The sequence below is a fragment of the Elgaria multicarinata genome, chromosome 1 (genome assembly GCF_023053635.1).
Source record: "Elgaria multicarinata webbii isolate HBS135686 ecotype San Diego chromosome 1, rElgMul1.1.pri, whole genome shotgun sequence".
NCBI classification, from domain to species: Eukaryota; Metazoa; Chordata; class Lepidosauria; order Squamata; family Anguidae; genus Elgaria; species Elgaria multicarinata.
In genome coordinates, this window is record NC_086171.1 from 149,863,017 (window position 1) to 149,888,238 (window position 25,222).

The 25,222-nt window shown below is 41.7% G+C and overlaps 1 protein-coding gene across 1 annotated transcript in view; it reads left to right on the forward strand.

Moving 5' to 3' along the window:
- Positions 1-25,222, forward strand: part of AGBL4 (AGBL carboxypeptidase 4) — a 957,560-nt gene that overhangs the window by 780,079 nt on the left and 152,259 nt on the right. Inside the window, exon 9 of the mRNA XM_063136171.1 lies at positions 15,256-15,367. Within this exon, the coding sequence (XP_062992241.1) occupies positions 15,256-15,367 (112 nt within the window). The remainder of the gene's footprint in view (positions 1-15,255; positions 15,368-25,222) is intronic.

Consider the following 25,222-nt stretch of genomic DNA (forward strand, 5'->3'; position numbering starts at 1 on the left):
GCATGACTTGTAGGTATCTATCTGCAAAATGATATATATTTGTCCTTGATTTAAGATCTGGATAGCTGATCACCCTTTTGACTGTACCCACATGCAAAAATGGAGAGGCAATGTGCATATCAGCAAAACTCAAGTTCATCGAAGATCTCCAATTTTCACCTTGAAGCATGTTCCAAGTCATGTTTTTATCAGATTGCGAGCTTTGTGTGTGTGTGTTTGGGGGTGGGGTGACACTTGTGTGTATTTTCATGCACATGTGCCCAAACGTATGTATTCTGCGTGCACATTTTTGAAACATATGTATTTTCTCTCGTTGACTTGTGCACATTTTTTCCAAATCTATATATTCTTCATGCACATTTTTCAAACACATTTTGTTGTTCTTCCTTGAATCGCGTCACAAACTTGGAAATGTATGGACTTCAGCCTGCAGATTGCATTCAGGCCTGTGTTTGGTTCTGGGAAGTGTGCCTTGGATAAATTCTGGGCAAAAATGAAGTGAACCCAATTTCTCACCCACCTTTAGGCATAATTGTTTGGCTGATGTTTGTGGGATTCTTTTGCTACCATTGTGCTCTGGAGGATTCTGCACATGGAAAGCAAAGCAGTGGATCTCATTTTATTTCTTGCATGGAACAGGATTCCATGAGGGCTTGTTTATACTGAACAGCTTCTCCATACATGCACCATCATTACTGTGTATAGAATATGGTTGCTAGATCGGGTGAATTGCCTTTCCATGTTGGAAATGGAAAATGTTGTTTCCTGGTAAATTTTTAAGTATTTAAGGCCACAGTCCTAGCGATGGTACCCTGATGCTCTTAAGCTTCTGAACTTAGAAGCTTACAAGCATCCAGTGCAGAGCGGGAAGGGGGGGGGAGGGAAAGACGCTGGAGAGGCCTGGTATACAGCAAAATTCGGCTTCTCCAGGCCCTTCCATACCCACAGAAATACCCCCTTAACCTCTCACTTTTATGAGGGGGTGGGGACAGGGAGTGCAGATTCCTGGCTCCTAAATTGGAATTCAAAAAACCCTATGGCCCTCATACACTGTCTAGGGGCTAATCTACACCTACAGCCCTTTTGCAAGGAAGGAGGAGTGGTTGCGAGTTTTCCTGCTTCTGGGATCAGCACTCACGAGACACACGTGAGCAAAGTTTTCCGCATTATCAGGAGTGCCATTGTGGAAGGATGTGGGTCCTGTGATAGCACTTCTGCATGTTGGGAGAAGTGGCCAGGGATAGGCAGATCACGTGGCTACAAGTGTCCTGTTTACAGGTGGGTCATGTCCTAAGCCAAGTTGGCAGGGCTCGCAGTCCAGGTCCTCTCAGTGAAATTCCAGTCAGGTATCGCAAAGCAGAAATGTAGTCAGGTCAGTCCATAGTCTGTTGCCAAGGGGTCGTGGAGCCAAGCATCAAAGCAGTCAGGGAGTGTCCAGAAAAGCAGTGTCAGAAATGTTGCCAAGGGTCTAGGAATTGGCGCCATAATGCAGTAGGCCAAGGAAACAAATGGTTTCCCTTCAGCGAGGTTTGCCTGGGCTTGGTCTGATTTATAGCCAGCTGTTAATTAGCACAGCTGGGTCATCAAGGCTGGGTGTAGTACTTAAGGGCTCTCTCCTGCTGTGACTGGCTTTTCCTCCTTCACTGTTCCAGACGTTTGCTTTTTCTCTGCTGCACTGGCTGAATTACATCCAGCTCTGCCTCCTGCAACTCAGGCATCTCTGGCATGCAGCCCGATGTGCCAGGCTGCTCTTCTGCCTCCTGCACTTACAAAACCTCTGAAATGCTGTCAATCGGGGCCTCCATCCCTCCCTGTGCCTTTGGCTGTGGCACCATGAGCTGGCTCTCTTCCTCGTCCTCAGAGGACTCTCAAGGTGAGGCCTGACAATGGGGACTCATCAGAGATGTGCATGAATGCAAATGCAGAACTGCACATGGCGTGGATAGGGAGTCCATCGAACGTCCGATGCTGTGCAGAGATATGTTTGTGTTAAAAAAAATGCACACTCTTGCTGCCATAACACGCCGATACACATCCAGGACATGTGGCCAAAATGGCAGCTGCGTCCACTCCCACACACCTCTGAAATGGCTGCACACGCCCCTGGTAGTGGATTGGCTGTTCGCTTAGCCAGGAACTCACGCCAAACAGCAACAGCTTCATGGGGGGGGGCACACCACTCATGGACTTTGGGATTGTACTGAGATAGCTAGAAAAAAGTGTCAAAAGCAGTCAGCGATATTCCAAGAAAACTGAGGGGTGGATCCGAGATCACCGCAGGAGTAGCTGTGTGTCATATGGCCCAGTAGGGATGACTTCAGTCTTATTCTGGAACAAATGGCTGATGTAGACAAGGCCTAGGATGGCTCCCAAAGACTACAGACCTATACACACTTACCTTGGAGTATGTCCCACTAAACATAATGCAGCTTATTTCTGAGTAGATACGCATAGGATTTCATTGCTAAGCCTGAGTTTTAATTACTATTATTTGTCCAAGTAAACATGTATAGGATTGGACTGTAAGAACATATCATACTACTAGTTCTTTTCCCCATTTTTTTTACTCTAATACATGTATATCCATGTTTTAAAGTACTCATATCTCTCTGCTTTGCCATCAGTGGCAGCATTTTTTTCATCAAAAGTCCCTCTCCACAAAACCCAAACAGCAGCAACAACAGCAAGAAAAATAAAGTTAATTGAGATATTTTGGAGCCATGCAGCTTCGTATTGAAAATGTCAGCATTTCCCCTTCCTTAAACAGTTCAACCACCTCTATTTTCTACCCATTGCAAATATTATGTATAGTGTCACAAACTAAGCTCTAGTACTTGCTTATTTGAAAGAACAATCTGTGTGAAATGAAAAAGGGTTCTTTTTGCCAGCTACCTGAATGTTTCCGTCTCGCTGCAGCTCCAATTCTGTTCCTCTTCTTTTTTTTTCTTTTTTTTTTTTTTTGGCTTTTGTTTTTAAAGGACTCTATCAGTGCTCTCTTCTTATCCCCTGTATTTCTCCATTTTTGGATTGTTTGTTTATGTTAAGCCCTTGGAAGCTTGAAATTGAAATCTGTTTCTTACTTACCTAGAAATATGTTTTGACTTTTCCATCAGCATACACTGATAGTGGTTGGTTTAATTCCATAACTCACGAGAAGCCAGTTGTGAAGAGGCTGTTGCCCTCACCCCACCAAAATGAGATACAAAATAAGTGATACCTTTTATTAATCAGAACTCAGATACTGAAGAGTAAGCATTTTCAGGATCACAGATCCACATTGGGCAGATTTGAAAGATATCTGGGGGATACTCCAACATTATATAGGCCTTTCTTTGTATTTATAGGAGCCTTTCTGGCATCTGTACTCACAGGAACAAAAGGTTAGATTCAGATTTAGGGCATCATCAGACTAGTGTTTCATTGCATGCTTGTTACTGGGCACTCATGGATTTTCGTGGGTTCCTCTCATGACATTGCCTCCCACCCCTTCTAACCTTCTTCACACAACAAAAAAAGACCCTGGTAAATCCAAATTATTTTTGAGACAGACATTGCTGCTATCTCCTGCTGTGTGCAGGAGAAACAGCAGGATCAAAATGGGCCATGTGAACATTGTTTACTTCTTTTGAAAGGGGGCGTAATGAGGGACAAATGCACAAGTGGAGAAGCAACAGTAATGAAATATTATTTTCCCCCATGTGATGCTGCTCTTAGTTATACGTGGAGTAGACCTATTGAAATCACTGGGGCATGACTAACTTAAGTCCCAGTGATTTCAATAGATCTACTGTAAGTATGACTATACTATATCTGGATCTGAGCCAATGTCATGAATGTCTCAAGGGCTTATGGAACTTCACTATTGCCAGTTCCACCAGTATATGTAAGAGGGAATGACAGAAATTGCTGCTCAGATCTGTGGATTCCTGGTTGATCTATTACATTGCTCTTACATCTGCAGTTACCAGAAGGACTCATGTGAATGCAAAAAGCACCCCAATGTTGTCAGAATCAATAATGTAGAAGATGTTTTTATTAATGTAGATACTTCTTGGTATGTAATGTAGATATTGCCCTAATTGGAAAAAATATTATAGTTTGGTGAACGAAACGAATATTCAAGAGTGTCCCTATATTGACTCCTTCAATCCCCATTTTAGGAACATAGGAAGCTGCCTTATACTGGGTCAGATTGTTAGTTCATCTAGCCCAGTACTGTTGACACTGACTGGCAGCAGCTCTCTAGGTTTTCAGGCAGGATTCTTTCCAGCCCTGTTGGAGATCCTGGCGTTTGAAACTGTGAGCTTCTGCATGCAAAGCAGGTGCTCTGCCACTGAACAATGGTAATGATGCAAATTCTCATTTGGATGATTGCCTTTTATTTATTTATTTATTACATTTTTATACCGCCCAATAGCCGAAGCTCTCTGGGCGGTTCACAAAAATTAAAACCATAATAAAACAACCAACAGGTTAAAACACAATTACGAAATACAGTATAAAAAGCGCAACCAGGATAAAACCACACAGCAAAGTTGATATAAGATTAAAATACAGAGTTAAAACAGTAAAATTTAAATTTAAGTTAAAATTAAGTGTTAAAATACTGAGTGAATAAAAAGGTCTTCAGCTGGCGACGAAAGCAGTACAGTGTAGGCGCCAAGCGGACCTCTCTGGGGAGCTCTAGGAGAACCAACAGGGTCGCACTCCCCCTGTCTCTCTCCCGACAGAGGTCATCCCACAGGGCGACCAAGGCAGTTTCCGTTCCAAAACCAGGCCTGAAACCCGATTGAAATGGATCTAGATAATCCGTTTCATTCAAGAGTGCCTGGAGTTGTCCTGCAACCACCCGCTCAAGCACCTTGCCCAGGAAAGGGATATTAGCCACCGGCCTGTAGTTGTTAACATCCTCCGGGTCCAGATTAGGCTTCTTCAGGAGTGATCTAATTACCGCCTCTTTTAAAGAGGTCGGCACCACTCCCTCTCTCAAGGAGGCATTTACAACCTCCTTGACCCAGCCGGCGATCCCCTCCTTATTTGATGTAATGAGCCACGAGGGGCAAGGGTCAAGCACACAGGTGGTCGACCAGACTTGGCCAAGCACCTTGTCCACATCCTCGGGCCTCACTAACTGAAACTCATCCAATAAAACTGAACCGGACGGCGCTCCGAACACCTCTACTAGTGGAGCTGCATTAAGTGTGGTGTCCAATTCATGACGAATCTGAGCGACTTTATCTTCAAAGTGCCGTGCAAATTTGTCTCTTCCCTCTCTTTGCCGCTGCTTGGACTACAGCAGTGTTTGACTATCAGCTTTTAAAAGGTAAAGGGATGGGGTGAAGAGTGTCTTTCAGGGGTGGGAGTCTGAGGAGAGCTTTGGGGGATGGAGAAAGCAACAGAGATGGGTGGGTGGGGCACTGGAAAAGAAGTTTCTTCCAGTTCAGATTCTGAGCTGAGCTGGGGAAGAGTTTGGAGGCTTTAAAAGCTTGCATCTACTTTTTGCATCTACTTGCATCCGACTTTATTTATTTATTTATTACATTTTTATACTGCCCAATAGCTGAAGCTCTCTGGGTGGTTCACAAAAATTAAAAACATTAAGAACATAATAAAACATCCAACAACTTTTTGACACAAACCCCCAATTTGTTACTGAGTGTGGCTCAGCCAAACTTCGTTGCCATTCTTAGCTTTGCTGACATATCCCACTTTCAAACCCCCAAATTTGGGGGGTTCCAAAAGTCTACCTCAAAGAAGAGGTAAGCTTTTAAAGTCTCCTAACTCTTCCCCTCGCTACCTGAAGGATTGCCTCCTCCTGTATATACTGACCAGGACCCTAAGTTCTTCTTCAGATGCCCTTCTCCAGCTGTTCAAATTAAGTGAGGCAGGTGGCTACTACGGCCTTTTCTGTTGTGGCACCCTGATTGTGGAAGGCCCTTTCTAGAGAGGCCCACCGGGCACCTACATTCTGGTCTTTTCAGCATCAACTGAAGAATTTCTTGCTTTTCCAGGCATTTTAGTCATTCAGTTTCTGTTGTTTTCCAATGTTATTGCATGTTTAAATTTTACGTTGCTGCTGGATTTAAATTTGGTTTTATACTACAGTTTCAAACTTTAAAAGTTTCATATTATGATTTATTGTGCTATATTTGATAGTTTTATTGTTGTGAACTGCCAAGAGAGTTTCGTTTGTTGGTTAGTATAGACATTTAATAAATAAATATTACAACTCACTGGTAGATTACATAATTTCTGTTATTTGCATCTGACATCAAGTATTATGGGAACTATGGCCCTGTTCAGAAGTCACCTTAAACCACGACTTTAACCATGGTGAATAAGTCAAAAAGCCTTATTCACTGTGGTTAAAGCCATGGTTTAAGGTGTCATCTGAACAGGATCAATGTGGAACCCATTAAAATGAAGAAGAACTAAAAAGAGAAAAGCTTCCATTTCATGGTGCTTTCACGGTGGTTGCAATGTTTGAAAACAACTCAGTACATCAGTTGGCTTCATTAAGTGGAGGGCCTCTCTTTCATTGCCTGTGCTATGATTATTTATTTATGTATTTAAGTATTACATTTCTATACTGGCCCATAGCCAACATTCTCTGGGCGGTTCAAAAATATATATATTACAACTCGTTACGATTTGGACTGTGCTGGGAGTTTCCGTTGCTCTGGGATTTCTGCTTGTTTAAGACACCCTTGCCCAATGAAGTGCTACCCAGATATTTTGGGAAATGACTCCTCTAATCTTTAGCCATGCTGGTTGGGGTTCAGAGTTGCACCCCCTGCCCCATTCTCAAGTATGGCTTCACCTATCCCTTTAATGGGCTCTTCTACACTTCTTTCTATGTTCTCTATCCAGTGAATTCTCCCCTGTCACACTGGTGGGGGATATTGACACACCGACTATTTCTGCTTCAGTTCCACTTCACATTTCAGTCTAGATAAATTGTTAGTCTAAGATGGCCTGATCAGGAAGGTAAATTTGCTTGCTAAAGGAGGAAATAATTAAACCCAGCCTGTGGGAATTAGAATCACTTTGTCAGCAACTCAACAGAGTTGTTATGTTAGTTACATTATGGGGAGCCTTAAAGGTTAAACAGGTCATCATTGTGGCAATATACACCAGTCTAATGATGAATCATGTGATCTATTTGCTTGGACCGCTCCCTCCTAGGTAATTGTTAAAAGATTTGCAGGGCACCCACTGTGGAAATCTGAGCCTCTGACTAATAACTCTTAAGAAAATGATAGCAATGAAAATGCCTTAATTAGTTATTCCATAAGCCTGGAGATTCCTCTACAAGTTAGCTTTGCACTGTTCCTCATTCTGGTATACAGCTAATCCTGTGCATGTCAGCCTGGAAATATGTCCAACTGAAATGGGATTTACTCTGAGGTAAACAAATGCTGAAATGAAAAAAAGAGTGGCATCCTATTGATATCTAGTTTGTTAACAGTAGTCAAGAGAAATTTTGGAGCGGAGTCTTTAAATAATAGCTTGATAATAGGTTTTGGGGTCCAGTTTTGTTTTGTTTTATTTTATTTTTTATTTATTAATAGATTTTAACCAGCCTTTCAGGCACAGTTCTGTCATGATAACTCAGAGAATTAAACATAGCATGAAACAACTAAATATATAATAAAGAACCCCCTAAAACAGCAGCAGTTAAAACCTCTAGAATGCAGGACTTCAACAGAATGCAGACTGAAAGAAAAATGTCTTCCCAGTCTGTTTGAAGGCCAATACAGACAGGGCCTTCATTCCTCTCTAGAGAGAGAATTACAAAGGGATGAAGCTACTACTAAAATGGCCCTTTCTTTGATACACAACAGCCTGATGGACCTTACTATAGGCCAGAGAGCAGGACTTCTGAAGTTGATCTTAAGGCCCAGGCTCATTTTGGTTCATGTGATGCTTCCCATGATGTGTTTCCAAATAATTTAGGTCTTTTAAGTGAAATCCAGCACTTTGAATTGAGCCAAAAAATAAATATGCAGTCAATGTAGTTTGCTAACTGGAGTACATCTTTGGCAGACTTCGTAGTTAATCTCTCTTATGGAGATTTATTTTTCAGACTTTTTTTAGTGTTTGGTGTTTAATAATTGTCATTTTGTTTTTTGTTTTTGATGGGGTTTTTATGCCTCGTGTGGCGCAGAGTGGTAAGCGGCAGTTACTGCAGCCGAAACTCTCCCCACGGCCTGAGTTCGATCCCAGAGGAAGCTGGTTCTCAGGCAGCCGGCTCAGGTCGACTCAGCCTTCCATCCTTCTGAAGTCGGTAAAATGAGTACCCAGCTAGCTGGGGGAAAGGTAACTGCGACTGGGGAAGGCCATGGCAAACCACCCCGCTACAAAGTCTGCCAAGAAAATGTCAGCGAAAGCAGGCATCGCACCAGGAGTCAGCAATGACTCAAGTGCTTGCTCGAGAGGAGAGGGTTTTATTCAGAGGTCCTTGAATAGAATTCGTTGCTCTCCCTTTTCCCTGCATCCCTTGCACCCTTTGAAAATTTGCTTAGGAGTGCTGAGGCCCTCCAGAATGTTATTCCGTCCTATATAGTAACCACCATGCTGACAATTAGATTCTGTAATTTTCTTATATAAAATATGTAATGCATTTGTAGCCACAATTTCAGGAGTAGCCAATCAATGTAGCCACAATTTCAGGAGATGCACCCCATTCATGCTGAGCAAAGAAAAGCTACAGCAGAAAAGCTGCACTGTCTTCCTTTACATCTGAGCCCCATTCAAGTGTTCCCTCCATGCATAGGCTAAATCCATGGAAAGGAGAGATGGGACCACATGTGCTGGTCACACCCCAGATGTTACCGTCGTCCATCCCACTGGTCTTGCCTCTATGTCTGCATGTTCAGCAGAAGGCCTGAAATGGGGTGCCTGTACATGTACAGCTATATGTGTACAGGGACTCCACAAAATCAGGAGCCCTGATCATGCAGGATTTCCAATCACATGGTGCATGCACTTCTTCATCTGTACACACATACATGCCTTTTTGCAGAAATCTCACCACATATATGGGTGTTATGGATTGGGCCAGTGGGCATGGTCCCTTTCCCACCTCCATACCCATGGAGGGGATGGCAGAATGAGGTGCTTGCCACCCTTGTATAAGGACAGATGCTTTTACCTCATCACCTATTACTGACTGTGGGAAGTAATACTCATTCCTCTGTACTAGATATTTATATAGACCAACTTTCCTCAACCTGGTGCCTTCCAGATGTTTTAAACTACAAACTCAGGATTCCTGACCATGTTGGCTGGGCTGATGGGAGTTGAAGTCCAAAACAGCTTAGAAATGTTATATGTCTATTTAAAACTGCTACTTATACTATGGCTGTTGGCCATGGGAATGTTATATGACTATTTAAAATGTAGGAATATTATATGACTATTTAAAACTGCTACTTATACTATGGCTGTATGTGATGAACTACTATTCAGGTAATCATCTGACCATAGCCATCAGAGTATTTTCTTTTTCTTTCTTCTGTCTGCTCAGCTATTTATAGTGCAGCCTAGTGCTCAGCAAAGCACCATTTAAACATTATATACATTCAAATAATGAACTAACACATATAAATATGCCCAGGCTCATTCTTTCTCCCTCTGGCAATACTGAGGTTTGTGTGAAAGTGAGGAGAATATACAGTGAATCAAGGTATTTCTTGCTGATCTTAGAGAAACGTAGTGCATGCTGTAGAATGCCCCAGTTCCTCCTTGATGTTCATGCCAGTAAGTTAGGAGGGGGAATGGGTGGGCACATGAGAAGAAGACATGTATTGCCATGCAGCTATTTTTATTTAACTAGAGAAAATGGAGGAGCGCTTTGTTAACCATCATGTACTGTTTAAAATTGTGTCACTCATTCTACAAACGTCTACTCCACCATGTGGCCTTCAGTAGCTAATGCTGATCTGCCCACTTTGTCCCTGCTAAGAAAGCCATTATTAAATTCTCTTTTGTAAATTCTCCTGGAGTTGTAATTTTGCATAAACAAAATGGTACAAAAAGCTGTCTGGCTGAAAATGGAACCAAATGCCATGCCTCATTACCAAATTGCCCTGTGGGTTTGGAATGAATAAAAGTCAAAATGAGAAATCTAATCAGGATGCCCTGCTCCTACAAAGCCCCTTAACTGCTTTGGTGCAAACTGCTGTTTACTCCATGTCAGCTGAAGCAGAATCCTACATTTGGCATGTAGAGCAGAGTTAACTAGCTTGTATCACTTGCCATTTAAAAAGCCCTCAGCAATGCAGGAAAGAGGCACCAGATTTTGCTAATGATGTTGGGTCCTTGGGCTCTAGATGGCCCTTAGGATGTCACATAATGGAGGCACCTTCTGGCACATTTCTGCAAGTTGCAAACCAAGCACTTTTGCACAGAATGAATAAGGCTCAAGCAGTGGCATAGCAGCACCAGTGACTGCCATTGTAGAGGTCCCAGTTGTTGAGCACCAGATAAGCTTTCCCCCCGGCATTGAGATCCAATCATGTATATAACATGCGCTGACATGAATGCCACAATTTTATGTCTGAAAAAATAAGGTAGCATTATATAGAGGGGAAATTATATTTGAATCTGACCATAGCATGGTCATTAGATGTGTATGGAGTTCTGACCTCTTTGCAAGCATGCACTCTTGATCTTTGACAGTGTTTAAGATTGAGATTGAGTTTGAGCCATGGGATGACCTGCCTAGGAGGTAGCACCAACAAGCTAAGGAAGATCAATAGGTGGGCCTCTTGTTACTTCCCTATCCCTGAGAGGCATTCTCTATGCTTTTGACAGGGAGGAACAATGCTAGCTCCAGGTTTTGAATGATCCTCAGGCAAGACCCCTTCCATCAGTGAGTCTTTCTTCTTACCAGCATTGTCACCACCTCCTCCTCCTCATTGCCTGGGCACGGTAATGGACTGGATGAGGGCTAATAAACTGAAACTCAATCCAGACAAGACGGAGGTACTGTTAGTGGGTGGTTCATCTGTCCGGCGAGGTGATGTTTGCCCCGTACTGGATGGGGTTGCACTCCCCCTAAAGGATCGGGTCCGTAGTTTGGGGGTGCTCTTGGATCCAGAACTGTCACTTGAGGCACAGGTGAACTCAGTGGCAAAGAGCACCTTTTACCAGCTTAGGCTGATATACCAGCTGCACCCTTATCTGGACAGAGATAGCCTAGCTACAGTTATCCATGCTCTGATAACCTCTCGTTTGGATTACTGCAATGCGTTATACGTGGGGCTGCCTTTGAAAACGGTCCAGAAACTTCAACTGGTACAAAACAGGGCAGCGCACTTACTAACAGGGATTGGCCGACGAGACCACATTATGCCAGACCTTTTCCAGCTTCATTGGCTGCCAGTCCAGGTCCGGGCCCAATTCAAAGTGCTGGTATTAACATTTAAAGCCCTAAACGGCTTGGGGCCAGGTTATCTGAAGGAACGCCTCCTCCCATATGTACCTGCCCGGACCCTAAGGTCATCTTCAGGGGTCCTTCTCCGTGAGCCCCTGCCAAAGGAAGTGAGGCAGGTGGCTACCAGGAGGAGGGCCTTCTCTGCTGTGGCCCCCCGGCTGTGGAATGAGCTCCCTAAGGAGGTTCGCTTGGCACCTACATTATATGCTTTTAGACGCCAGGTGAAGACCTTTTTATTCTCCCAACATTTTAACAATCTATAAATACATTTTAACATGGTGTTTTAAATTTGTAATTTTGCATTGCTGCTGTTTTTATCTGGTTGAGCTTTTTTATTGTATTTTATATTATGGTTTTATACTGTTGTTTTATATTATGAATGGTTTTAATTTTTGTGAACCGCCCAGAGAGCTCCGGCTATTGGGCGGTATAGAAATGTAATAAATAAATAAATAAATAAATAAATTGCTACCACCTGCTGCTTGCCAGGCAGAGGGCCAATGAGCAAATAAGCGGTGGCCTCTACTGCTCCTCCTTCACCATTGTGAAGAGGTGGAGCAACTCCAGCAGGTCCTTGTTAGTATGACTCCTGCTGGGGATGGGCCATTGGCAAGGGTCCGACCATCCCAACCCTTGACACCAGCCTTGGGAGTACAAAGAGACCTTGGAAAACTGGCATATTGTTCCTGAGGGTGAATGTCAGGTTAAGCCCTGGCCTAAAGTACAGCTGGTTCAAAACCCAAGATCCCTGACAATGAACAACTTCCAAACCTCAGATAGGCTTAGTACTAATCATTTTCAAATTATGTTTTTAGTAAAAGAAGCAATCAATCAGTTGATTGAAAAAAATACATTGTTTCCCCCCCTCTACTACAAGCTACTGTCTCAGAACAGTTCCAGCAAGAATTCATGCCTTGCAGTAGAGCAACAATACAGGCCAATTATGTTCTGTCTCCACTCTGACTTGGGGTTGGTGCTTTTCTCCCCCCGCCCTCTCCTTTTTCATTTTCAAATCCTGACCCTTACCTCTAGTGCCATTTTCTGATTTACGCTGGCAGGCTTTGTGTGGCGTATTATCGGCACATTCACCCAGTACTGATCCAATGAACCAGCTTTTCCTCACAAAGCAGATGGGAAGTGTGTGCAGTTCTTTTTGTAATAAATCATGGCCATGAAAAAGGATTTCTTTAACTCCTTTAGCCCATTCTTCTCCATCTCTCTCGCCTTCTGGGAATAGGTCTATAAGAGACTCCGAAGGCACATAGTAGGTGCAAGAAAGAAAAGACAGGAGACTCAAAGGAAGAAAAGTCAGAGGTCCCAGTGATTTTCTATAGATTGAACACTCTTGAAAGCAAGGCAAGACTGTACGAAAAATAAGCAAACGAAAAATAAAGCACATCTTCAGGCATGTTATTAGATCTTCCCCAACAATAGCAGGCAGCCAAGGGCCCTTTCAGGGAAAATTATATCTAGAGGTTGAATCTAAGAGCTGCTTCTCACAAGATATTCTGCACCTAACTACCTGCTTGTTTCGAACATGGCTTTTGCCATCAAAGCACCCGCAGGTGAGAGCCCCAACCCTTGCTCAGTGTTCATTTGCAAGCATTTGAAGGAAAAACCTCACATTTGAAACTACTTTATGTCTCTCATAGTAAATGTATTGCATGAGCCTTTCAAACTTGAGTATCTATGCTCAGGTCCAAGGTATCTTGAGAGAGGCTAGATGCAGGTGAGTTCCTTTGGGACAGCTAATCCTATCCCATATTAATTGTGTCTCATTGATACATTGGAAGTGAAGCCAGGGCAAACTGCCATCTTGGCCCTGTGGGGAAGAAGAAGGACCGAGGGGACAGGAGCAGACAGAAGTAACATCGGGGCCTGCTCCTGCTGGACTCTTCCCCCCCCCACAGGGCAAACTGCCATCTTGGCCCTGTGGGGAAGAAGAAGGACCGAGGGGACAGGAGCAGGCAGAAGTAACATCGGGGCCTGCTCCTGCTGGACTCTTCCCCCCCCCCACAGGGCAAACTGCCATCTTGGCCCTGTGGGGAAGAAGAAGGACCGAGGGGACAGGAGCAGGCAGAAGTAACATCGGGGCCTGCTCCTGCTGGACTCTTACCCCCCCCACAGGGCAAACTGCCATCTTGGCCCTGTGGGGAAGAAGAAGGACCGAGGGAACAGGAGCAGGCAGAAGTAACATCGGGGCCTGCTCCTGCTGGACTCTTCCCCCCCCCCCACAGGGCAAACTGCCATCTTGGCCCTGTGGGGAAGAAGAAGGACCGAGGGGACAGGAGCAGGCAGAAGTAACATCGGGGCCTGCTCCTGCTGGACTCTCTCTCTCTCTCTCTCTCTCTCTCTCTCTCTCTCTCTCTCTCTCTCTCTCTCTCTTTCTCTCTCCTCCCTCCCTCCCTCCTTGACTCCTTTTCCTTGTGTGTCATGTCTTTATTAGATTGTAAGCCTGAGGGCAGGGACTGTCTTTTTTGCTAAGTGTAAGCCGCTCCGAGAGCCTTTTTTGGCTGAGGAGCGGGGTATAAGTATGATAAATAAATAAATAAAAATAAATAAATAAATGCTTGGCAAATGTGCAACAGTGCAAGTCCCAAATATGAGATAAGATCACTCTCTGAGTGCTGGTCTAGATAGACCCTTGGTCTGATCCAGCATGGATCTTCTTATGTTCTTATTGGACATTCCAGCAGCCCCCACTCGCAATGTCTTGGAGTGGTCTTGTATCTTGTTTTCTGATTGGGGAGCAGTGCAGTGCTGGAGAGGCAAACAGGAGTGTTATTCTGATTCTATGCCATAGCCAGGCATATTGGCTTTCTAGCTTTGGTCCAGATATATCACATTGGTATCTGTGCCACTTATGCAACCAATACCACAGGTTGGCCGGCCATATTTTACAGTACTGATATCTAACAGTGCAATTCTGTACATGTAATAAGGCCCTTTGAGTTCAATGGGTCTTAATACCCAGCAAGTGAGCATAGGATTGCATCCCTAAGATAACTAAATAACTGCTTGTGAAATAAACTCTTCTGCAAAATGTGTTCAATTCAGGAACACTGGTTTAATTAATCTATGAATTACACATAGTTTAATTTTCTCCTTCAACAGCCATCTCCTCCACATCCATTTCTTTCCCCTGTTTTAGTTTGATAATGTTTATGGCTCAGTATTTATGAAGGTTGTTTCTCTCTTCTCCTTCCTTCTTTGATATGTGGGATTTCCATCAGACAGCATTACAAGAACAAAACTCAATGGTTCCATAGATATGTTTAAATATTACGTAGTAATAGAGTATCAAGTGGAAGCTGTTGCTTCTCCAGAAGCTCCAAAGCAGACTTCCTGAACCTGGTGCCCACTAGATGTTTGGACTTCAACTCCCACTAGCCCCATTTAGCATAGACAATGTTCAGGAATCCTGGCTGTTTTAGTCAAAACCATCTGGATGACACCAGGTTGGGGAAGGTTGCTCTAGAGCATAGTAGCAAGGTGAGTGCTTTTTTATTGTTTAGGATTTACATACAGGAAATATGTAAAATATGTTTTGCTATTGAGCTAACCTTGACTGTTTTTGTTAGAAGTATTTAGTGTAATTTATTCCAGGGAGCAAAGAGATAACATGGAGAGAAGTGAAAGATGGACTATCAAGCTACAACTGGTGACAGTTTGATAGAACAGGAGCTATTTTGGAGGAGGGGGAATGGAACAGTAAACATTATGTAATGTGAATAACTTAATCTTCGATTACTACACACACTGGCCCTGCATAACCTCTTAAGAATTTATTGTCTGCCCTATATGTGTTTTTACAGGTGCTCCCTAATGGGTTTTGATTTAAACCGACACTGGGTGGATCCCTCTCCTTGGGCTCATCCTACTCTACATGGTGTCAAACAGCTCATTGTTCAGATGTACAACAATCCGGTGAGTAGGAAGCTTACACTGAAATAGTCATTGAGCATGGATCCAAAGCTAAGTAGTGCATCTTCTGCTGCACTATTATACTCTGTTTGAAAGTGTCTGAATTATTCAAGATAGCACCGAAATATGTGGCTAGGAATGGGGGATAAATTAATTCAGTTCACATGTTAAACTAATTTTGCACTTTTGAACCAATATGCAAACCAAAACTCAGTTCTCTGTTGAAATTCGCACTTCTACGAATTTTGCAATGGAGTTGTCCAATCAAAAATGGGTACAGAAATGCGTATGTTAGGGGAAATAGCATTCAAAACTGCATTAGATTAGGAAAATTGCTTGCAAAAATGTATCTGTTAGGCAAAAAAATGCATAGAAAAATGTATGCTTTGGGACAAATTTGCACAGAAATGCAAACTGCAAAACAATAACAACAACGACACACAAATAAATCTCAGAGTTCAGGATGAACTGAACTTAAGACTGGAAAAAGCCTCAAAGTTTGAGGAGAACCAAACATAGGTTTGAAAAATGAGAAACTGAGATAAATCAACATTTACCTATTCATCCATCCCTATATCTTTGTTACAACTCAGTTGTAATATGGGAGACTATCTGTTGTAATACATGTTCAGTAAGTAGTGTTCTGAAATTTCTGGAATGTCCCTTTCATTAAGCAGAATAAAGCCAAGGAATTGGCTCTGTTTTCACCATATTTCAACAACTGTTTGAAGCAAACTTTGTCATCAGTGCTGTCCATAGGAACAAGTAAATAATCGATGTGAACTACAGAACAATGCTGAGTGTCTGGTCCAAATCCAACATAATTGCTTTTATTGTGTTCTAACTGCAAAAGGGAAAGTGTCACTCTAATAGACATAGCCCTAAATGTAAATTTCCAAATGGTGTTGCTGTTTAATGCAGTGCTGAGACAGGGATTGCTGTGTGAAATTCAGAGCAGAAAGGAAATAGCATTTGCAAATGTTACATAAACACACACACAGAAACAGACACAGACACACACACAGATACACACACACAGACACAGACACAGACACACACAGACACACACACAGACACACACACACACACACACACACACACACACACACACACGGCCAGAGAAGCAAGGGTGTTTTGAAGGTGCAATTGCTGCTAATCAGAGGAGATGGATTAAAGAGAGAAGAAGAGTGGAAGTCAGACAATTATTGAATATGTGACATCAAAGTGTAGAAGGATTATTGAATGTGTGACCTAAAAAAAAACACCTCCTAGCACAGATGGAGGTGGATTTGAAAATATAAAATAAGTAACAGGCATTTGCTTAGGAGTGTAATGGGATTTTATAGATGGCTCTTGTTGAGTAAAATTCTTGATGCTCCATCTCACAGTGACAGCTTCCCTTTAAGGGAATGTCAGTGTATTAAAGCAAATATTGCTACAATTCCATTTGTATGTGGGTAGAAGATGCTTTTGTGGTGGATTATGTGTGTGTGCACGCACACACACATATGCACACCTATGTGGGTAATTTTATGGCTGTTCCAGAAATGTTAGGGCAGCCAGAGCTTTAATACAACTTTCTCCCCAACAGCTAGAATTCTATTTATTTACTTTGGGCTTTTTTTTAGCCTAGTCTCAGTCTCAAACCATCTGAGCATGTAACAATTGAAGAAAACAAATTTAAAAATCTCATGGGGGTGTTAAATCCCCGAGTACTGGTTCCAACAGTGGAATCCTCGTCTTCTTCCCCTCCTCCTCCTCCTCCTTTCAGATCACCTCTCTTTTGCAGTCCAGGCCCACATAGGCTTGCTCAAATCTGTGGGCAACACCATTCTCAAGGATATAAACATACCTCATTGGTATCCTAGGCTTAAGTGTGACACAGCCTACACCATTGAAGAAACCATTCAAAGACATTTAAACTCATCAGAACCTGCCAGGTTTTGGTACAATTTGGAGTGAATGGAACCTTTTCTAGAGTGGAACTGTGTGGATTTGTGTATTTCTGATACTCCTTTGAGCATCATCTTGGTGACTTATTGGAAACTGGAAGGGTTGGCTGCATTGGTGAGATGGACCAACTATGAAAAAGCAGAAGAACAAGAGTTTGGAGGGGGGGAATAAAAGCCCACTGGTTCTCAGCTGCCAGGAGAAAACTGGCGGAAGAAAGACCCTGCTAGTACCCATATGAATAAAAGAGAAAGACTCTGCTAGTACCCATATGAATAAAAAATATCTAAAACATGTGGAGGTTGTTTATGGGCACTGCTTCCATGTATTAAAAAAGATCCAGTTGTGAATTCTGTGATGTGATGTCACATTAATATGGTCAGATGAATTCAGTTTTTTGTCTCTGAATCCCAGACTTGGCACGCAACAGATATTCTTAACTGGAAGGTTGCTTTACATTTTTGTTTTGGGATTGATTGAGAGGTGGAGCTGTCCTTTGCAGTAGGATCTTTTATTTTCTGGGAAAGCGTAGTGTTCGATTGAAAAAACTAATCCACTAACTTGTATTCAAGTGGCCTGCAGTTTGCAACCAATCCATATCTCACAACAACCTGAGCCCATCACAAATGATAACATTGCTTAAATTACCCCCCACTTTTGCCCCACTTCTGTGATGTCTGTTCTTCGGCAAATAACTCAAATGCAAGAATAACGCTCATGAATGCACAAACTCTGCTGGTTCCCGACATAAATTTCCCCTTTGTCAGGGCAGCAAATTGTGTCCGCTTTTAGGCTCTGCTTCCACTCTTGAAATGACGCTATTAGCATAATCATCAACGGGAAACTGTGCAGTGGACGAATAAAATATAATAATAGACTTGGTGGGGGTGTTGTGTCTAAATTGAGCACTTGAGCTCTCTATACTATGAGTGTACAAGTGGTATCATCTCATCTAACATTTGGATGGTTGGAAGCAATTGTTTCCTGCTCAATAATGTACCTCCCCCACTTCTTTCCACTCGTAACAGTTTCATACCTCACAGTAGCAAAGATCTTGTAGCCATTTTGAATATTAATAAATGAAGAAGGTAAGTTTGGTGTTTAGCCTTCGACAAGCATTAAACAAACTGTGCCACCCCTTTTTTTGAGAGCGCAGTTAGGAAATGTAGCATGAAGATGGGTTATATCTATTGAAGGCTGTGAAGTGAAAATTCAGTGGTTTTTAACAAAGCAGCTAGTGATAAAGTGGCTGGGCTTGTGAGGTCTTAGGCCTTTTAAATGTATTATGTAAGTTACATTGGCAACCATGAGAGCTTCCCCGCCCCCACCGAAAGCTTAACTGCAGCATGGGGTGGTGGTGGTGGTATTGATCATTTTGCAATTGCAGTGGGAGAGGCTAACAGGAATGTATAATATCCAAATGGATCAAAGCAGGCCGACATATATATTCACAGCTATGGATAGGTGTCATGAAAAAAGGAAAAAGATTCTGACAGTTCTCAAATAAATGTCCAACTGTTTAAATGTCTTGTTGTTCATTTAAATAAACAGTCTTGTGATTATGATTTTTTTAAAGTATATTTACAAAACCTTCCTCTTCCTAAAGAAAGGTAAACAACCACAAAACCTTCATTGGCGCACTTTCCCATTTAACTTGATAACCTTGCTAATTTGGATTCAGATCTCTATTTAATGCCCTTTCTGCCTTGCTAATGCTCATCTGGTTTCCTATTCTAAGTCCTTTCCAGCTTCCTAACGCACATCTGCTTCCCCTTATAAAAATCCCTTGAGGTTTCTAGGTCTAGTTTTCCATGAACCATAGCCAGCTTCCAGGACTGATCTAGTTCTTTATTTAAAGACTTTTCAAGCTTGCTGGGACTTCTCTAATTCTCCATTTGAGGTTCTCTCCAACTTGCTAGGGCCCAGCATTGGTTACCATGCTATTACTATGGACAAACTATTTGATCAGAGCTTTAAGTGGTGACCTGCACAGAATTAAACAATTTCTCCCATTTTCTTTTATTATTATTTTAGAAAAAGAAGGATGTGTGTATGTGTAAAATGCAGAGGATTACGATACACTATTCTGGTACTAAAAACTTTTCAAAGGGCTTCAGTGTATTCCAGAGACAAACAAAATCTAGATAGGCACTGTATTTACTTGTATTGCTCTCTCTCTCTCTCTCTCTCTTGTTGTATTGGTGGGATAATTCTACAAGAGTCATGCAAAAGCCTTACTTATCTTACTTATTCTTGCATAAGATTTCATCCATCTGATGAAGTGGACAGTGTCTATGAAAGCTTATGCAAGAATATATATATTTTTTAGACTTTTTAGATGCCACAAAACTCTTTGCTGTTTCTGGAAACAGCAGCATCTTTTTCTAATAAATGTAAGAAACTTGTTTTAAATTAATGGCACAGTGTTATATGATCCCATATAATGTAAAGAAATTCAATATCTTGGAATTGGCAACTAGAAGTTGACACCTTTTTGATGGAACAAAAGAGATCTGTTAGACTGTTGGTGCTGGAAGGAGAAGTGTTGGATGTTAACTCAGGCCTGGGATCACACCTGAGCCTATCATCCAGGCCCCCTTGATTCAGGGATCCCCAGAGATGGTAACACATGAGCCTGCATCCTTTCAGGGACCACCTCTCTCCACACCAGGGACCTAACCCTTCTGTGTCTGTCAGTGTTGGCAATGAGCCCTGAAGGGGAAGAGATGGAGTGAAGACTGCCCTTTTAAGGCTTTCCAGTCATCTGGGAAGGGGCAGAGCCTGGAAAGGGTGATCTGGTCCTGTTGATACAAAAAGGCTTCAGCAGGGATGGAGAAACATGCGATGTTCAAACTCAAAACTTGGTTTGCCTTGTTCATGTTCCTCTTGTGAACACTTTTCTCTTTGGGAAAAAATGCACATTTTTGACAGGGAAAAATGCACATTTTAAAAAAGTTAACACCCTAATTACACACGCCGGCTCCCCAATTCATCCATCCAAATGTGTGTTTTTCAAACTGGTTCACAAGTTTATTATTTATTTATTTAAAACATTTGTATCCCGCCCTATATCATTAGGATCTCAAGGCAGCGTACAGATAAAAGCACACAGTATAAAACAATAAATATACACAGCTAAAAACAAATTAAACCACAAACCAAGTTAAAACAATATATAATTTTAAAGCAGTAAAAACAATTAAAACAGTTAAAACAATGTGCCATCTTAATGAATTTAACCATCAAAGGCTTTGTTAAAAATCCATGTTTTTACTTGGTGTTGAAATGAAAGATACAGGTATTTTCTCCCAAAATTACGTATGATCAGGTTCGGGGCTGTGAATGGAGCTTGTTCAAGAGCTTTCCCAAGCAGAAATAAAGACCCGTACACCCCTAGGCTTAAGTCACATGGAGCTCTCCAAGGTCCTGGAATTCCAGCCCACCTTGTTTCATCTTACTCTATTGCCAGCATCTGCACTAACATACAAAGTAACGACTTTCCCTTGTAATGTTAGTCCTGTGGCTGGAAAGGCCTATCAAGGGGAGTGCTTACTCTACCCCCTGCATACACACATGCATACATGAATTCCTTCCTAGAAATCTCACCCTGGCAAGTTTTAATACTTTCCCTGATAGGTTCTGAAACCAAATGTCAGCCCACCTGGGGGAAAAATTCAGCACTGTTCCCATCCACCGATCCTACTTTGCAGTGTTCTCCCACCCCACATTTCTTTATATGTTTATTATATTTATTGCATTTTTATACAGCCCAATAGCCAAAGCTCTCTGGGTGGGTTAAAAAAATTAAGACCATGAAGACCATTCAAAATATAAAACAAACCGTGCAAAAGCATAGTATAAAATGCAATATAAAGTTCTCTGAGACCTTCTGGGGAGGCCTTTCTCTCAGTCCCACCAATATCCCAGGCACACCTGATGGGTCCGTGAGAGAGGGTCTTCTCGGGGGCTGCTCCAAGGCTCCAGAACTCCCTTCCCAGGGAGGCTAGGCTGGCTCCCTCTGTGCCACAGTTTCAGAGGCAGGCTAAAACTTTTTTGTTTCAGCAGGCTTTTGGAACTATACTGGACCTGTGTTAATGTATTGGATCCCCCCTTTTAACTTGTTACAGTTTTTTACATTTTAAACATGTTTTTAATTTTACTGTAGGTTTAATTCTATTTTAACGTTTGTAATTTGTATTTATCTGTTTTAATTGTACATTTATTAATCTTGTAAACAGCCTTGAGTCCCAGTACTGGGGAAAAGGCAGGATATTATTATTATTATTATTAATAATAATAATAATAATAATAATAATAATAATAAATGCAACCAGGATAAAACTGAGCAGCAGTGCAGAACTTCATACAGATTTAAAATACAAATTTAGAACAGCAAAGTTAAAATTAAGTTGAAAAACAGTTAAAATACTGAGAAAATAAAAAGGTCTTCACCTGGCTTCTAAAAGATCATAATGTAGGTGCCAAGCAAACCTCTCGAGGGAGCTCATTCCACAGCCGGGGTGCCACAGCAGAGAAGGCCCTCCTCCTCACTTCATTTATGACATTTATATACTGCCCCATAGGTGAAACCCTCTGGTAGCTCACAGAAATTAAAAACCATTAACAAGATAACATTCCTTGCTTATCAAATGTGGAGCTGGGAATGTACATTACCAAGAAAACATCCAGCTTGGCATTTAGTAAGTGAAGAACGCAACCCTCTCTGTCTTGAAATCTATGGAAGCCATGTCTGCTATACACCAATCCCAGCTGGCCAACCTGCCTTCTAACAAATGGGCTCTCTGCTATTTCAGTAGTTTTAAATCATAACGCAGAAATGTTCTTTTTTATGTAGCTTAGAGCTCTATCGATCTGGCTGCAGTTGAGCAAGAGTTCACCATTTACCAAATATTGTTAGGGGCACCAAGTTTTTATTGCAAGTAGTAGACCTATTCAATCATGAGTTGGCGGCGGGGGGTGCGGGGGACACAAGCAGAATAAATGGATATGTAGGATTGCACTGTTAGGCTGCAATCCTCAACACAAATACTATGGAGTAAACCTATTGAACACAGAGGGACTTACTTCTAAGTGAACATGAATAGCTTTGAACTGCAGGTGAATCAAAAATATCTCAAGGAAAGGCAGCTGTAAAGATGGAGCAAGTAAGACATTTTGACCAGGCCCTACATTGGTAAAAGTCGTATTCCAAAAGTTTTGCACCAACTCATTTGGAAGGTGGAAATGCATATGGCTAGTCTATTTTCTAATGGCATAAAATGAAATCCAGAGCAAGTCACACATATACTAGAGTTATTTTACCCATCACCTTGTCAGTAGTTTTTTCTTCCATAAAAATTTACAATGATTTCCCTCATAACTTAAACAGCAGCTTAGTTGGGCAAGAACTGCTCATAGTGAAAGTACTACTACTATTACTACTAATAATAATGGGAATGTTCAGACAACACACTAAGCCATGGTTAGGGTGCTAACCCTTTTTGCATTAAATGGTTAGTGAGCATGAGCCAGCATTGTTAGGAATGGTTCACATAACACACTAAGCCATAATGTTTAGCTCAAAATGCTTAACCACCATGGCTTAGTGTGTCATCTGAACAGGGTCAGTGTGTACACCAGTGACAATGCTTTGGTTCATTCATTTATCTGAGAGTTTTCTTTGACCATATCATTAATTCTCTATGTGTTTAGGCAAATTTGTATTGCAAAATCACAAAAGAAGAGAGGGCTCCATGGCTGGATTTGGGCCATTTAGATCTGCTCAGTTTGATGGATATTAGCTCTAGAGATTAGATGATTTCAAGCATGAAGAGAACATTATAAAGAAAAGGGGGTATTGCTGGATCCCAGCACATGCTGATTCCAAACTATTAATTCTGAGAATTATCCAGGTGACTCAGTTATTGTGAAATAAGATTAGGTGGAAACGGCAAAGATGAAACAAACTTTTCAGTGGCACTTCAGAGATTATTGGGAAGTAGCATTCAAAAGAGATTGGATGGGTAGATGACCCCATACCTTTAGAAAAAGACAGATGTGCCATTAGGGAACAGGACATTGGGACTGATGGTTCACATGGGGCTTCCCCCCCCCCCCCCCATAATATCTCCTCCGTGCAGTCATTTGATAAGAAATCCCAGCTGGAATACTTACAGAATAGGGTAACAGGGTAGAAAACAAGCTGATGTGCTGAACTGGGTTAGGATTGTACTGTATATCATTTGTTGAAGCAGTTACATTCTATAACTCTGTTCTATAATCCAGAGCAGATTGTTTCCAATTCTTTGGTGCTTGTCTGGAGTGATGCTTCTGATCAGTATAAATGTGTATGAAAAACCTATTCCCCCACAAATTTCTCTATTTGATGCTTCTTTCATCTGGGCAGAAGTCTTGGTAGAGGAAAGTTACCTTGTGAATCCTTCAAAAGGATTTTGACCGATAACAGCTCTGAGAAATGCACAATTCCATAATATATTGACATAGCTGAAATAACAAAAAATACAGTTTTTTTATTCACTATTCATTAAGTTTTTTATTCATAATTGACAGCCAGGCATGCAGGAACATTGGAGGCATGGCTTATGTACACATCCATGTCCAGTTCCACATGTTTGCGCTACACACAAGCCAGCAAACGCCTGCTTAGGGATGACGGTTTCATTAGATGTGTTATCCCCTTACACTTTCATATACCACACAATAGCATAAAAGAGAATGTCCACGTCTTTAATGGAGGTGTCTTTCTAACAGCAGCTTGATAACAGACCAATATGAGAATGTTGATCACTCTCCTAGATATTCTATTGGAGAACTGAGCTAACCCAATGCTCAGCCCCAGGGACTAGAGTGTGCCAAGTAGTGCTTTGGGTATCTAGACCAACTGCCAACTTCCTCCTCTCCCTGCTCTTGAAGGGAAGTTAGAGCTATATGCAAAGGATAGATAAGTATGCTAAGAAAGGAATTGTGTTTATTCTATACAAATCTGGATCTACAGCTTCCCTAGTGAGATATAATCCTCTCAGTGCTGGGGTTATTTTAATCAACCTTAAAAGGCCCCCTGTAAATCTGGCTACCATTCAGATTGATTTACTAACAGCAGCAGCAAAAGTTGAGAAAATTAAATCCATGAGATTCTTGATACTATGCCAAAAAAAAAAATGTAATTCTCCATTTGCTGTTTAGAAACCAATTAAGACTCAACAAAGGGTGTGTAGGCTATTACACAATATATACATGTAATAAATGAATGATGTTCTATGATGAGATTTCTGGTTCAATTAAGCTCTCCCACCCCTGAGAGCTTAAGAGAACTGCAGAGCTAAAAGTGCCCTCATGTTAATTTAGCCGCCCCCATTCTGCATTCAAACATAAATTTTATAGGATTCAATATTCATTCACAATGAATATTCAATGCATATCCACAATGGCCACCAGCCACAAACCACCATGACTTAAATAAACCATGGTGAGCTGTGATGATTGTGTGAACCAGCCCAGAGGCTTGTTAGTTGTGGCACCCAAGCTTTGGAACTCTTTGCTCAAGTTGACCACTTCACTAATGGCTATGCAAAAGCAGAACCTTGTTTAGACATTCTTCTGACTGATATTTTTCCACCTTCATGCCCCCCATTCTCTTTGATAATTGCTTCCATGTTTTTAAAATATGTTTGTGCATTTTTATTATTGCTGTTGTTGTTGTTGTTGTTGTTATTTTATCAATAACTGTTGCTAGACACTTCAGAGTTCCTCCTGCAGGGACAGAAGGTGTGCAATAAAAGTAAACAATTGAATGAATAAATCCTTTCTTTATTGCTAGGATCTTCTTTTAAAACAACTGCTACCATTATGATCACCATCTCAAATAATTAATTAGCACTAGCGGTGTGC